Source organism: Penicillium longicatenatum (assembly GCF_028827895.1).
Source record: "Penicillium longicatenatum strain IBT 33135 chromosome Unknown contig_1_segment0_segment0, whole genome shotgun sequence".
Taxonomy (NCBI): Eukaryota; Fungi; Ascomycota; class Eurotiomycetes; order Eurotiales; family Aspergillaceae; genus Penicillium; species Penicillium longicatenatum.
In genome coordinates, this window is record NW_026643119.1 from 3,808,456 (window position 1) to 3,821,878 (window position 13,423).

General features: G+C 49.3%; 5 protein-coding genes across 5 annotated transcripts; 1 reads left to right on the top strand and 4 right to left on the bottom strand.

The window, feature by feature from the left end:
• Positions 1–503: 503 nt before the first annotated feature.
• On the bottom strand, positions 504–1,448 carry N7484_002199 (alpha/beta fold hydrolase; the record flags this gene model as incomplete). The annotated part of the gene is made up of 1 exon (XM_057112619.1): positions 504–1,448. One exon carries the CDS (start codon positions 1,446–1,448, stop codon positions 504–506), a length of 945 nt encoding a protein of 314 aa, XP_056977356.1.
• A 185-nt stretch (positions 1,449–1,633) lies between these two features.
• Positions 1,634–2,019, bottom strand: N7484_002200 (alpha-galactosidase A precursor; the record flags this gene model as incomplete). Its single annotated transcript, XM_057112620.1, is given in 3 exon segments — positions 1,634–1,846; positions 1,862–1,946; positions 1,992–2,019. The coding sequence occupies 3 exon segments, from the start codon at positions 1,994–1,996 to the stop codon at positions 1,634–1,636; spliced, it is 303 nt and encodes a 100-aa protein (XP_056977357.1). The 5' UTR covers positions 1,997–2,019.
• A 4,167-nt stretch (positions 2,020–6,186) lies between these two features.
• N7484_002201 (putative regulator of nonsense transcripts) lies at positions 6,187–9,441 on the bottom strand (the record flags this gene model as incomplete). The annotated part of the gene is made up of 1 exon (XM_057112621.1): positions 6,187–9,441. One exon carries the CDS (start codon positions 9,439–9,441, stop codon positions 6,187–6,189), a length of 3,255 nt encoding a protein of 1,084 aa, XP_056977358.1.
• Positions 9,442–9,941: 500 nt separating this feature from the next.
• Positions 9,942–10,871, top strand: N7484_002202 (snoRNA-binding rRNA-processing protein IMP4; the record flags this gene model as incomplete). Its single annotated transcript, XM_057112622.1, has 2 exons — positions 9,942–9,947; positions 10,005–10,871. 2 exons carry the CDS (start codon positions 9,942–9,944, stop codon positions 10,869–10,871), a joined length of 873 nt encoding a protein of 290 aa, XP_056977359.1.
• Positions 10,872–11,480: 609 nt separating this feature from the next.
• Positions 11,481–13,111, bottom strand: N7484_002203 (BRCT domain protein; the record flags this gene model as incomplete). The annotated part of the gene is made up of 4 exons (XM_057112623.1): positions 11,481–12,350; positions 12,400–12,500; positions 12,558–12,857; positions 12,940–13,111. The coding sequence occupies 4 exons, from the start codon at positions 13,109–13,111 to the stop codon at positions 11,481–11,483; spliced, it is 1,443 nt and encodes a 480-aa protein (XP_056977360.1).
• Between the last annotated feature and the right edge of the window lie 312 nt (positions 13,112–13,423).

A 13,423-nucleotide genomic window follows, 5' to 3' on the forward strand; every position in this document is an offset into this window, starting at 1 on the left:
TGAGTCATAGATTATCAGGTGCTTCCAAGTTCTCGGAAAACCTTCAGCCTTTCAGGTACCAAGCCTTGACAGCCTTGGAGCCCAGTAGATTCTCTATCAGGCAGCTGTTGCGGCCTGAAAGTTGAGTGGCGGTGTTTGTTTCGTGGGGAAGGTTATCTAAGCGCAGTGATTTACAGGCCATTAGGCTCCAATTTTCTAGATGCACTTTTTTCTAAGAAAAGAACTCTTCAAGAATTTAAGCATATTGATTGCGAATCTCGATGGCTATGCACATAATCTATTCATAGAGAACGAAAATTCGATGGTTATGGCTATGGCTATGGCTATGTTAGGGCGTAGATCATAGCCTGGCTTCATAGGTGGATATAGTCCACAGATCCATTAGTGTTATATTTAATAGGCTCCAGGATCTCGATGATCTGTCTGGCTGTCATATTGGGCTTCCAAAGCCAACCATCCACTACCACTAGCGTCTGGTAAAACTCGGTGAAACGAAAGAAACGTCACAGCTTCTGCACAGGGCCCAACTGTTCTATCACCCAATGGATTTCCTCCGCCACCAACTCTGGCTGTACGAGGTGGACATTATGCCCACAATCCGATAAGTGCACGAGACGGGTCGTGGAGGAAAGCCTCAGCTGATCCTCTTGAAGATCTCGATCAATACCCGGCCAACGATCAAGTAGCTCGCGAAATTCCTTCTGCTGCTGTACAGACCCATAGCCCATCTCCACGCCCCGTTGGTAGATACGCTCATAGTCTCTGGCGCCATTACAGCGAATCACACTCACCGGTTTCGATCCCATCGCCTGATTGTGCAACTGCTTTTTTTCCGCCAACGTATGACAGACTGCCACGAGGGAATTTGCCTCCGCCTGTGCCGCCTCAGCTCCGCGGGCGATATCAATTGCACGATCCCGCCACTCCTCTCGAGACAGTACGGTGTCGGCGCGAAGCCCTGTTACCTGGGCGAATTTGAGATCGCCTTGTACGGCGCTGATGCTAGGATCTGGGATCCGAAAATAGTCGCTTTGCCGCTCTGTGGAACTATCGGCTAGCACTAGTCCGGCCACGTCGCCGGGGTATAGGTGGAGATATTCTCGGGCCACAATCCCCCCATAGGAGTGGGCTGCTAGTACTAAAGGTGGGGATAGTTGCATGGTGTGGAGCAGTTGGTGTAGTTCTTTCGCTGCCGTGACGGCTGATCCTTTGGGGCCAGGCTCGCTACGCCCGAGCCCCGAGCGGTCGTATAGTAGTATACGAGCAAACTGGGCTATAAGAGGGGCCAGGGCTGTGTATGATGATGCGACGTCGCCGGCGCCGGCGAGAATAATCACTAGTGGATCTGATGCGCGGGGAGGACCGCTGACCGAGGCAAAGAGACAATGGTCACCGATGCGAACCATCGAAGACCCAGTCTTGATTGACCAGTCTGGTCCAGTTTCCATGATTTGCTTGTTTTAGGGAGATAAAGGGGTTATGTTTGGGGGATCTTTACTAATGTTAAGCGAGTCACCCGCCATTTAACCTGCCATAGGCCGTTCGTCCCGACATTTTTGCCAGAGCCAATGCCATTGCATGTTTCAGAGAGGACCTCCACCTTTTCTGCCCGATCAGTCTTTGAGGCTTCCACTTAAGTTTTCAGACTCTTGTAAAAACAAGTCACAATCGTCGCATCTCCCTGAGCCGTGTCAAAGTCAATCAAAGTAGCCTTCGAATCACGGATGAGAAAATTCACTCGATGGGTCTCTCTATGACGGACTCCTATTTTATGCAATCGAGACAATACCTCTTTACAGGCCTCTATCCTTAGCAACAGCACGCCGTACGCCGGTAATGAGTTCCACTAAAACTCGATAACGCGATCATGTTCAGCCACATTACCAAGGAATTGATGCCCGATCTTATGACCTGAAATCCATTGATATGCCGTGGTTTCTTTCTCACTGTATTGATCCCATCATGGTAAAATAAGCAAATTTGACAACTACGTCATCAGATAATGAGGATCCGGCTTCACTAATGCCTGTTCGTAAAGTTCGCCCGATCGACAGATCAAAGTAGCCGACAAAGCTTTCGTGCCAGATATTTCGAACGCCAGGAAATGTGGTCAGACAGACACGCGAAAAATATGGTCTGCCATCACTTGTGTCTTTAGCTACTGGGCAGGGGATGACTGTTGAACAAGTGCCAAATATTGATGATCATTACTAACGGTAGGTGCAAGATAGCGGTACTGGCAGCGAAGTGCCAACCCACTAGTTACGAAAACACGATAAAGTGACTATCGTCAATTTCTCAGGTCCTCGAATCCTAGTTGCAAATTTCTATGTAAACATAAAATCTACCAGTCTGAGTCATTGTCTTATTTTGAAATGTCTCTCTTTCCATGTATGTCTTAGCTGAGTGCAAACAGCCAATTTTTAGTCTATACTGACCAAATGTATAAATATTCCTTGTGTGCGGTAGCCCAGGTGTGTCAGGTACTTACCTGTAACTACCTTGCATAACTAACCAAGGATAACAAAATGGAAAAATAGAATCCTAACTTGTGCTTGTTCGGATGTAGCAATGGATCTATTTTGTGCCTTGGGGCTATAGTATTGCCTATTCCCTAGGCTGTTTCCCCCATGAACATCTTATGACCCTGTCTTTCAGTCTTCGACAAAAGACTCCAGATGCCTTTGGACCAAGAACGAATCCTGAGCTGCCCACTAGGGTCACTTTCGCTCTCCTAAGTTCGTGGTCTAAGCGCCTTGGGATGGAAGCAGTCTGCCATTCTTAGCATGCAATTTCTCGATGTAAGTTCAGGCTTAGACCCCTGTAGATTTTTACAGGCAAATCCTTGCGTCACCATCGCTTGATTGAACCAGACCAAATACAGATTTCAATTTGAAGTCTGATTTCGAGTAAGTTCACCTTTGCCTGTCCATTTGTGTTGAGATGGTGCAAATCACCGGTCTTAAATTCTTGAACCAAGACCTCCAACTGCCAGTTTCAATTCACAACTCTCTAGCCTGACATGCCTTCTTTGAATATGATTAACCGAGTAGTCATGGAAAAGACATATCCAGGGAACACAAATTGAGACTCAATTGGGGACTCGTAGATGAATATCCTGTTCTGCCTATCCCGGCTTGTCGCAGATTAAGAAGAATAGCTGCGCAGCGAGACCGTCATGAATTCTCGTCTTTAGAGTACTCGGATGCAGAGCCTGTGCTCGTCGAGAATGTAGATATCTTGAAGGCTTTTTGGGCTCTTCAGCGTTCGTCCTGAAGTTTCCCAAGTGTTTCTTCAGGATATCAAAGAACCATCGAAGTCAGGAAGTAAAGGCTTATACGACCGTCCACGAAGCTCCAAGGATCCTCCCCGGGTGAGTGTCCTCGGGCTCATTGAATAGCTGAACGCTATTGGCCAGCCGATTCCCGCCCCATACCTGATATGTGCGCATGGCTTCCAAAGAGCGAAAAGGATGGTTGATTGCTACCTGATCAAGTGCAACTGAACGTGAATGGACTTAGGCCAAGAAATTCCTGGACTCATTCTCCAACCATCGCTTGTCGAGAGCGCTCTTTGCGAGTGCGTCGATCATGCCATTCTTATTCTCAATTCGCCGGTCGATGGCTAAGGTAAAGTCATTGGCCCAATCGCTCGCTGTTGGAACCCATGGCTTTTTCTGCACTCTCCAAGCTCCATTAATCAATCACTCTCGGACAACGGATGCACGATGAAGATATTGGATGCGTAGATATACAGGAAAGGTGATACCTTCCCGTCCACTAAGCCCCACTTTGGTGGCAGGCATCTAATAATTCACAACGGCCTGAAGTGAACTCTGCAGTTTTGGTAATAGGGTCGTAAAAGGTGATGCTGCCTTAGTCGTAGAAAAACCTTTATTCCTAACAGGAATATGATTCTTGTTGTCGTTCGACCGCAGGCGCAGTACGGCATCAGCATGGCTCTCTGCGATACCAATACCCACTTAATGTTTCTAGTGACTAAAGTTAGCGTAGGGGTCTCAGAACAGTGGAGATGTAGAGTTAATACCTTGACGAGTATTAAGCTTGATAAGACATGCGAAGGATGAGCAAGAAGAGAGCCATGCGCAGTGTTGACCTCTCGTTTGCCCTATGGTGTTGGGAGGAAGCCTGACGCATGAGAAGAGTATTGAATGGTAAACGTGAGGCGATAGTCAAGAATTGAGTACATGTCTAGGGATGTGTAGACAGAGGATGAGAAAGGTGGTGCGGGGAGGAAGTGACTTGAAAGCCAAGAATCGAGTGCATGTCAAGAGACGTGCAGACAAAATGAGCGCCGTGTATTGCCGGAGTCATGGCGCAGCTCTCTCTTGGACAGAAAAATCCGGGCAAGACTGCGGGGCCCCAGGCCTGACTGGTCGAATTGAGTCGGCGTTGTTACGCTCTGGGACGCTTGGAGTAGGACCGAGTGGGTGAAAGATATAGTGATTCCCGGCAAACTATGGATATGATGACACATGTCACACACAAGGATGAGAAGATGGCTTAGAGATCAGATTAGCCATATTTATCAGGCTTAGACCGTATTGAATGACAGGTCTGACCTCAATCCTGTGATCCACGTATCTCTGAAACATTCAGGAGGAATGAGAAACCGAAAGTTCTGATTCTAGCACATTTTATATGACATTTAAGAATGTTGTTATATCAACATATTAAGGAATCTCATGTTACTCCGGCAGTACGCAAGCAATGTTACTTGTTTTTTCCAGCTCCGTCAAGACCTAAAGCAGTTCTCAGCTTAATCCTTTCTTGTCTCGGAAAGTGACATCTAGACTTACGGGGTCGCAGCATGCAGCATGCTGGTCTGCATCGCACGAGCTATAAGTCGTCTCTCCATCTTCAGCCGTACTCAAAAGATTCGCATGTGTACCTTGATCAAACATTAGCTCGAATAAAAAGCCCCAGAGAACATCAAGCAGCAAGATCCAAGCGGAGATCATACACTCATTCCCTGCATACACAAACGACAAAATAGGATAATTATTCAGCTGTTGACAGCATAAACCAGGCGGACCAGCATGGATCGGGTTGACAGGCTTAATGCATGTGAATTCGCAGGCCACAGTACCGACTAGTCCGTATAGCGTAATTAACTTCATTTCAATTTTTATGTCTTTGAGTACATGCTGCATTGGCATGTGGTCTGGAGAAGAGAGTCGTCTATCCGCGAACGGGTGTTCGCGATCCGAGATTAAAGTGGATCTGGATCGAAAGTCGAAAGCTTATGTAACGAACGACGACGTCATTAAGGTACACACGCAAGTTAATTGCTGAAGATGCGGTGAGCGGCTAGACGGAACTGCTGCAGAAGATCGACCGGAGTGTCCGATATGCAAGGGGCAAGACCCCTGCAAGAGGACGTCATTGGTGCTTCGTACCCAACCTATCAAATGTATGGCGTTCGATGCAGTCCCTTCTCGACACGTAGCCTGTGGTGTTAGAGATGTGTACTCCGTGCTTGGTATCTAGTAGGTAATTAGTGCCTAGTAGGTTGGTACTCGGCAGTCGGAAGCTACCCAGCATCGGATAAAGTACCTGTGATATTGCCACTGCGTTCAATTTAAATCAGAAATAGGAGCTACGGTATGAAGGAAACAAGACAAAAACATGTATGGTCTCGATTGCTCAAGCAATAAGATAAGAGCTAGAAGATCTAAGACAAAATTGCTAAGAAGAATCGAGCCCAAAAGGATAGGGTAAACTCTCAAAGCTGCCCGAGAATCCTTACCAGCTCAGTTGGGGGAGAAAAATAACAACCGGCGATTGCCCGTGCAGGATAGAACCTGGGCGAATGATGCCTGGGGAGCATCGCTGAGTTGTTTCAGTCCAGTGGTAACTGTGCAGGGGTAAGAACGTCACGAGGGACAAACATCCTATCTGAGCCCAAAGGGAATCGGTCCATCAAGACCGAAGGAGTCGACATCGACAGGTTCGGTGAGACCGAAGTGCCCGAAGAGTAGAGACTGACCTTAACCTCGGCAATGAAATGTTCCGATCGGCTTGGAAGAAACGGACGGACAGACTCTGTTGGAAGAAACCCTGACATTTCGTGCGAAAATCTGCTTCCCCGGGGATGTACGAGAGAGAGAGAGGGCTGGCCTGTTGGAGGCTAACTCTGACATGCAGTAGCTGTGGTGCCCTCTGATCAATCGTAGTTGCCGCCGACCTGGCTAGCGAACGCAGTGGAGACACTGCGGGCGTCATCATCGTCCTGCAAGTGCTGACCTGGGACACCACGGGTCACACGAATGCTAGCGGAGCTTCCTCCAAAGATGCTGCCGCTGTCAGGAACGCCAGTACGGTAGGGCTCACGGCCACCAGACTCCACGTAGCGCTTGAGGCGATCGGACTGGCTGAGACTGGTCTGCTTGCTCATGTCGTTGATGCTCAGACCGGCGAGACTCACACCACCTTGGTCGGCACTTCGGCCATCAATGATGCTTCCAGTAACATCGGACTCAGTAGCGGCAACGGACTCTCCAGCAACGCTTGGCGCGCCCTTAGCCCGAGTACCGTTAGCACGACGACCGCCAGGAATAGAGGGCCAGGTGTCCTGGAAGTTTTGGAACATAGACGGGTATCCAGAAGGAATGCCGACTCCCCCACCAAGAGCAGAGGAGTGGACCGAAGAAACGTCATCAGGGATGTAGCCTACGACAGAGCCCGAGTCATAGTCGTTGCGGTGACCATTGCGGCCGTTTACAGAGCCATTGTTGGCATTAGCCGCCTGGTTGAACGACATCTGGAAACGCTGAGGGCCGCGGTAAGCCTGCTTGGGGCGACTGAACTGGATCAAAGACTCCTGCAAGTTGGACAAAGGCCCCTCCACAAGACAATGCTTTTCTTTGAAGTGCTGGAGGAGGCAGTTCCACAGAGGGTGCTTCGAAAGTACCTTCGGGTTACCGAGAATGACAAGACCGTATCGAGCTCGAGTAAGAGCGACGTTGAGACGACGTGGGTCACTCAAGAAACCAATACCCTGGTGGTCATTGGAACGAACACAAGAGAGGATGATGTAGTCCTTTTCACGACCCTGGAAAGCATCCACGGATGCCACTTCGATTTCCTTGTAGTGCTCCTTTTTGAAAGTCCCATTGGCCTGCATAGAGCTAACAATGTAGCTTCGCTGGCCCTCGTAAGGCGTAATGATACCGATGCCTCCGGGCTGCACGCCCGCTTTGAAGAAGCGAGTGACGATCTTCTCTACGTTGGTGGCCTCGGTGCGGTTCAGGTACGAGGTACCAGAGGCCGAGATTTCCTCATTACCCAGGTTGGACCAGAACATCATGGGGTCGTCGATCATGGGCCATGGGAAGTCCACGTCGCGGCGAAGACGGTCTGCAATAGTGATACCATTCTGCAACGATCCCTCATAGAACATGTTCGACGGGAATTCAGAAAGACAAGGGTGCATACGGTACTGTACGTTAAGACGAATTGGCGAACAGCCCAGGATGACCAATCGTTCGAAAAGAGACTGGTTCAGACCAGCCTTGGCGGCCTTCTTGTTCATGATGACAGGTCCAAGCTGCTGGTGGTCACCAACCAGAACGACCTGTTTGCAACCGAGAACCAAGGGAATCATGCACTCCGGCTCGGCAGATTGAGTGGACTCGTCAATGAGGACTGTGCGGAACTTGAACTTGGCGAGACGCGGATCACCAGCACCAACACAAGTACAGCAGATGACATCGGCGTTGCCCAGGATCTCGCGCTCAGCCGCTCGTGTCAGCTGTTTCAAACGCTTTTCATCTTGACTGGACAGTTCGCCAAGTTCTGCCTTCAGCTGGTTGAGCTTGACCAGTTCGATGTTACTGTCGTTCATGCGCACTTGCTCGTGCAAAGAAAGGAATCCAACGGGGGACTCCACATCCTCTCGAGACTTAGCGGTCACTCGGACAGTCTTAAGGCCAGTCCGGTGGATGCGCTCACAAAGCTGGTCAACCGCAACGTTAGATGGAGCACAAACCAGGACCTGGCCACCATTGAGCTTGGCAAGATGGTAGATAATCGTGGCCGAGGTCACAGTCTTACCCGTTCCCGGGGGACCCTGGATCAGACTCAGGGGTCTTTGTAGCACGCTCTTCACGGCATTGATCTGACTACCGTTCAGATCAGGCAGTCCAGGAACACTAAACTTCTTGGGAATCTGCGTCTTCATGGGAGCGGCTGCGACCTCATGACCAAGGAGGCGGTGAAAAATGTAGCCAGAAACACTCATTTCATCCACGGCAAAGGTCTTCATGGCAAGTTGCATACGATCGAAGGATGTCGATTTCCAAACGTAGTCCGCAGTGAAGTTGTGGGTGCACTCTGTCGGCACAGATTTATGATCGCCCTTGGAACGCAATTCAATCGTCACCTCGTCAGACTGGTTGTTCGGGATCTTGATGACATAGCCAACTCCCTCCCACTTGGACCGAAGTTCACCCGTGTATTTCAATCGCATCTCGTCGCCAACGGCTAGCTTGACATCGCCAAGTTCAAGCTTAGGCAGGACAAAGCTTGCAAGGTGCTTGTTGTTAAGACCCAGATCCCAACGCACGATGAGGCCATCCTGCGACTGCGACTCCTTGAGTTTCCGGTCGTAGTCGGCCTCGATCTTCACAAGTGGACCAAAGATATTCTGGTACTGGTATGCATCATCGTAGCGCAAAAGAACAGGGGCGGGTTCGTCGTCCACAGCGGTAGATTTCTCCAGGTCCTCCAAAGTTGCCTGGGAGTTCTCTTTCCACATCTCCTCCAGCTTGGCGATCAACTGAGGGCTGAGGTGGCGAGCACGGAGCTGCTCCTGGTCAGTGGGAACACCCACAAGCCAAGGCAGAAACGAGCGGTCCTCAATAAGTGGTTGCCAGCGAGAGGTATCCCAGTTCATATCCTTGGAAGATGGCATGGCCGCACATGGCTGTCGGCACAAAAGGACGACAACGGTATCGGATTTCGCGGGAATAAAGCCGAGCAAGAAAACATTCTTTGTACCGCAGTTGTAGCACTCCAAAATAGTATCACCGAGAGACGAGGCTGGGTGTAGCTGGACCTCCTTGTGACGAGCTCTGACAAGGTGATTGACGATATGCGAGGAAGAAGTATTACCACGAGCACTGCAGAACCATTTATTGCAGGAAAGACACTTTACCACGCTGCTAGGGTTATGAATACCACAGTAAGCACAGGCATGAGCAGGAAGCTCTTTTTCTTCCTCCGCGTGTCCCTGGCCCTTTCGATTTCCGTTGGTAGGGCCACCGACCTGGCTTTCCAAGTCATCATCTTCGAGGATATCGGACCCATCATCTTCGTCATCATGTCGGCGCGGTCTAGCGCGGCCTAGCGCATCTGTCGTATGATCATCCAGCCCCACCACCGAAGCATCATCAGCCAGTCCCGGAGGATAGTTCTCCATTATGCGAGTTCCTGAAAGCGGCCGAGGATAACGGCTTGTAGAGTTCAATCAAAAGGCAAAATCAATGTGAGAGTATCTTGAAGTAGCACGTCAGGTCTGAATAGCGGAAGGAATTTTCGAGACGTGAATCAAAGGAGCGTAGAGGACAATCGGTCATCCAGGGCGGTTGTCAAGTGCCCGTCTGAATGTGTGCCTGAGGGGCAAACGAACGGGGAAGATCTATGCAAGAGAAAGGTAAGCTGAGGCATTAACGGAGAGCAAAGATATCCGCTTACAAGCCCAGCTCTCTCTGTCACAAAGACGACCGACCAAAGAGAGTGGAAGAGGTAAGGATAGACGAAAAGCCTCTCCGCAATCTGCGATCCGGATTCTCTATCAGTGGGATCCCACTACGGTGGCGGAAGGGAACCAAAGGTGCAGCCCCGGAGTTTAGAAAAAAAAAGTTGCCCGCCTCCCTCAACTAGAAAAGGACATTCAAGCCTCTTCCACACATTCGCAAAATGCTGGTACGTGATTTCTGAGAGATGGTCCAATTACGCAAAACATGCTAACCATTTTCTTAGCGCCGTCAAGCCCGTGAGCGCCGCGATTACCTCTATCGGAGGGCCTTGCTCCTCCGCGATGCTTCTATCGCCGAAAAACGAGCCCAGCTCAAGGCCTCCCTGGCATCTGGAAAGCCTTTGGACCCCTCAATCGCCAATGACAAGACCCTCCGTGAGGATTTCAAATTCGATGAGTCAAAAGAGGATGGCGTGGATATCGACGACGAATATGCTCTAACCTCCGGCGTCATTGATCCTCGCCCACTGGTCACCACCTCTCGCTCACCCTCTGCTCGTCTCGGCGCCTTTGCCAAAGAAATTCGCTTGCTCCTGCCCACCGCCATCCGTCTCAACCGTGGTAACCTCGTTCTGCCCGACCTCGTCTCCAGCGCAACCTCTGCGGCTCTGACAGACATGATCCTGCTGCACGAGCACCGTGGTACCCCCACCGCCCTCACCATTTCCCATCTCCCTCACGGTCCTACAGCCAGCTTCTCCTTGCACAACGTTGTTCTCCGAGCCGATATCCCGAACTCTGCCCGCGGCACCGTCTCTGAGAGCTACCCTCATCTGATTTTCGAGGGCTTCAAGTCCAAGCTGGGTCTCCGTGTTGTGCAAATTCTCAAGCACTTATTCCCTCCCCGCGAGCCTGGAAAGGTCGGAAACCGCGTTGTTAGCTTTGTCAACAAGGAGGACAGCATCGAGGTACGGCATCACGTCTTCGTGAAGACCGGTTACCGGGATGTAGAGCTTGCCGAGGTTGGTCCGCGGATGACCATGCGCTGCTTCGAGATTCGTGGTGGTACCCTTGAGAAGGGCAACAGTGGTGATGTTGAGTGGGCTCTTACTCAATACACAAGAACTAGCCGAAAGAAGGATTACCTTTAAATGGGTACTTTGCATCATGGTGTCGGAAAAATTTGTGGTATACGGACTTCGTTTTACTAGACTTTGGTTAGTCGATGGGCGCATTGGTGTTTTACGGTCAACTAAAAGGCATGCACCGCCATCTCATGTATCATTTTTGCTGCTATGTTAATACCCTTCAAATTATATGGGCTCTCAATCATGAAACAGTAACTATGTATAAAGGACATAAAAGTCGAAAAGGGTAGCTACCTCGGGTTACTTGTAGGTATTCGATAGTACGCACACAAATAGGTTGTAAATTAATAATCAATGTGCTATTTAATAGAAGCTACGGCGTTTTTCAGAATGTTTCATACGTGTTAAGATGCTCATTGGGGGGTAAAGAATGCACATCCACATTACGGCCTCTCTCGAAATATTCAATACCCTGTCAATCAAACTTCAAATGCAAAAATGCAAATAAAAAATGCGAAGCAACAGATTCCCCGAAATGCATGCAGACTCCACGTAGACCTGCATATCCCGATGTATTCAATCCCGATTTCTTTGGTTTTCGTTTTCATAACCATCATTTTCAGTCTTCCCGTTCTTAAATCAACTAGCCCTTGCGACGCTTTAATAATGGATTCAAGGTCTCTGATCATCCTCATCATCCGCTGGACATTTCAGTCTTTCAACCTCAAAATCGTAATAAATATTCACCTCATCCGAAGCGACATTCTCGCCTTTTTCACCTGAGAAAGAACCCAGGGCCGTACTGCTGCTGTTTAAAGACTCCACATCTCCATCAATGTAATCATCTGGTTCACTTGGTGGAAAGTTGCATAGATCCGGTATGCTACTGTTGGAGGACTCAGCATCATCATCAGTCTGTGCTCTTGGCGCGGGATCAAGCATAGACAACGCTTTTCTTTTCTTGGACAAACCGTGCCCATAACCGACTTCATCGTCTGTCACGGACTCAAGAAGAGCCAGAGCGTCCTTTTTGATGTTTTCAACATCGTAATTGTCAATTTGTTCACCTGGCACATCCTGAAGCGCAGACAGAGTGCTAACGCTCTTCAAAGACTCAACATCACCTTCGTTGCCGCTATCCAGACCAGCGGCGATATAGTCTTCCTTGTCAACAAATGTGAATCCATCGGACTTCGTTGAATCATTGACATTAGCAGTAGCATGGGTTTCCTCTGGGGTAGCGCAGGGCTTGGAAGGCCCCTTCATGTATGCAGTCATGATGCTTTCGGCTTCGAATGTATACCATCCTTCATGGGATGGCAAGACATCCCCTTTGTTGTCCTTTTTAGGGAACCGGAGTGTTAGGTTCATTCTTTCCCGCCATTCTACTCCTGTCTGAAGCAAGAAGAAGCTCTCGAAGCCTGCCTTGGCGAGGGTGAAGCAGCTCTGGGGAGGGGCTAGAATAGAGATATTCGACGTTCCAATGCGGCTGTACTTGACATAGGCCGAGAAGGTGGGTGGCGTCTCGTTTGATTGAAAAATCTGGTAATTGTGAGTGGCATAACTAGCTAACAAGTCGTAGCACACTTACCGCTAGTCGAAATTTTTCGCGTTTCAGGGATTGCAATGTCCGTGTCAGCGTGGCGTCCCAAGCCTGGTTTGTGCTTTCGTCGATATAAATCTTGTCTTTTGCTATGTATCAGTCAGTAAGTCCCCAGTAAAAATTTGACGGATCAATTAGATACGTACATAGAGCATCGGTTTTCTTGGAAGCGCGGACAGGCTTCCTTTTTGTCACCTTTTCTTGGACGAAAGGATCAGGTACAGCCGCAAGAAGGCTAGTTGTATTCTTATTCATTGGCGGTTGGCGTGGAGACTTTGGGGTGGCAGCCACTTTCTGCTTTTTCCGTGGCTTCAGCTCTGCTTCTAGAATCCTTGCCCAGAGATATGATTTGGGATCTCTGGGACGAGGCTTTTTTTGCTGAAGCGAGTCATAAAGCCAGTCGGATTCCACGATGTGAACTGTCCCGAGATCCTTGGCAGTTTGAACTAGAAATGAGAGTAAATCGGATTAGTTTAATTCAAATAGCGAAAATTTTCACAATAATGAGTAAATGAAAGAATGTCATACCTGCTTCGACATTCTTCTTGTACGCTTCTGCTGTCACAATAAGGTGGGTTGTCTGCGAGTCAACTTTCCTAGAGAATGTACCGCCATGTTTGCGTATCCATTCAGGAATTTTGCCCGCATCCTCAAACTTGCCGGCGGTAGACGCAACGACCTTAGCAAAGGTATTTGGCATTTTGCACGCTGGTGAGAAACAGCTCCGAGGGAAAAGTAAACCTTGAGAGAATGTTGGATGTGAAGCCGAGCAATGGCGCCTCAAGGTATGTGAGGTAAGAAATCTAAAGGGCTCAACTATATGGGTTAGGACAAGAGGTGATAGTAGGATCAAAGAGCTTTCTGACCTAGTTCGATGGTGGAGCTGTGGACTTTTATTCCACTTGCGAGCTAGAAGAGTGGAGCGAGGTGGAGGGTTGGGATGGGTTGGGATGAGGTGGAAGAATTGGAGGAGGGTGGACAATCCTTGAGCTCAAGTAGGTTGCGTTGGTTG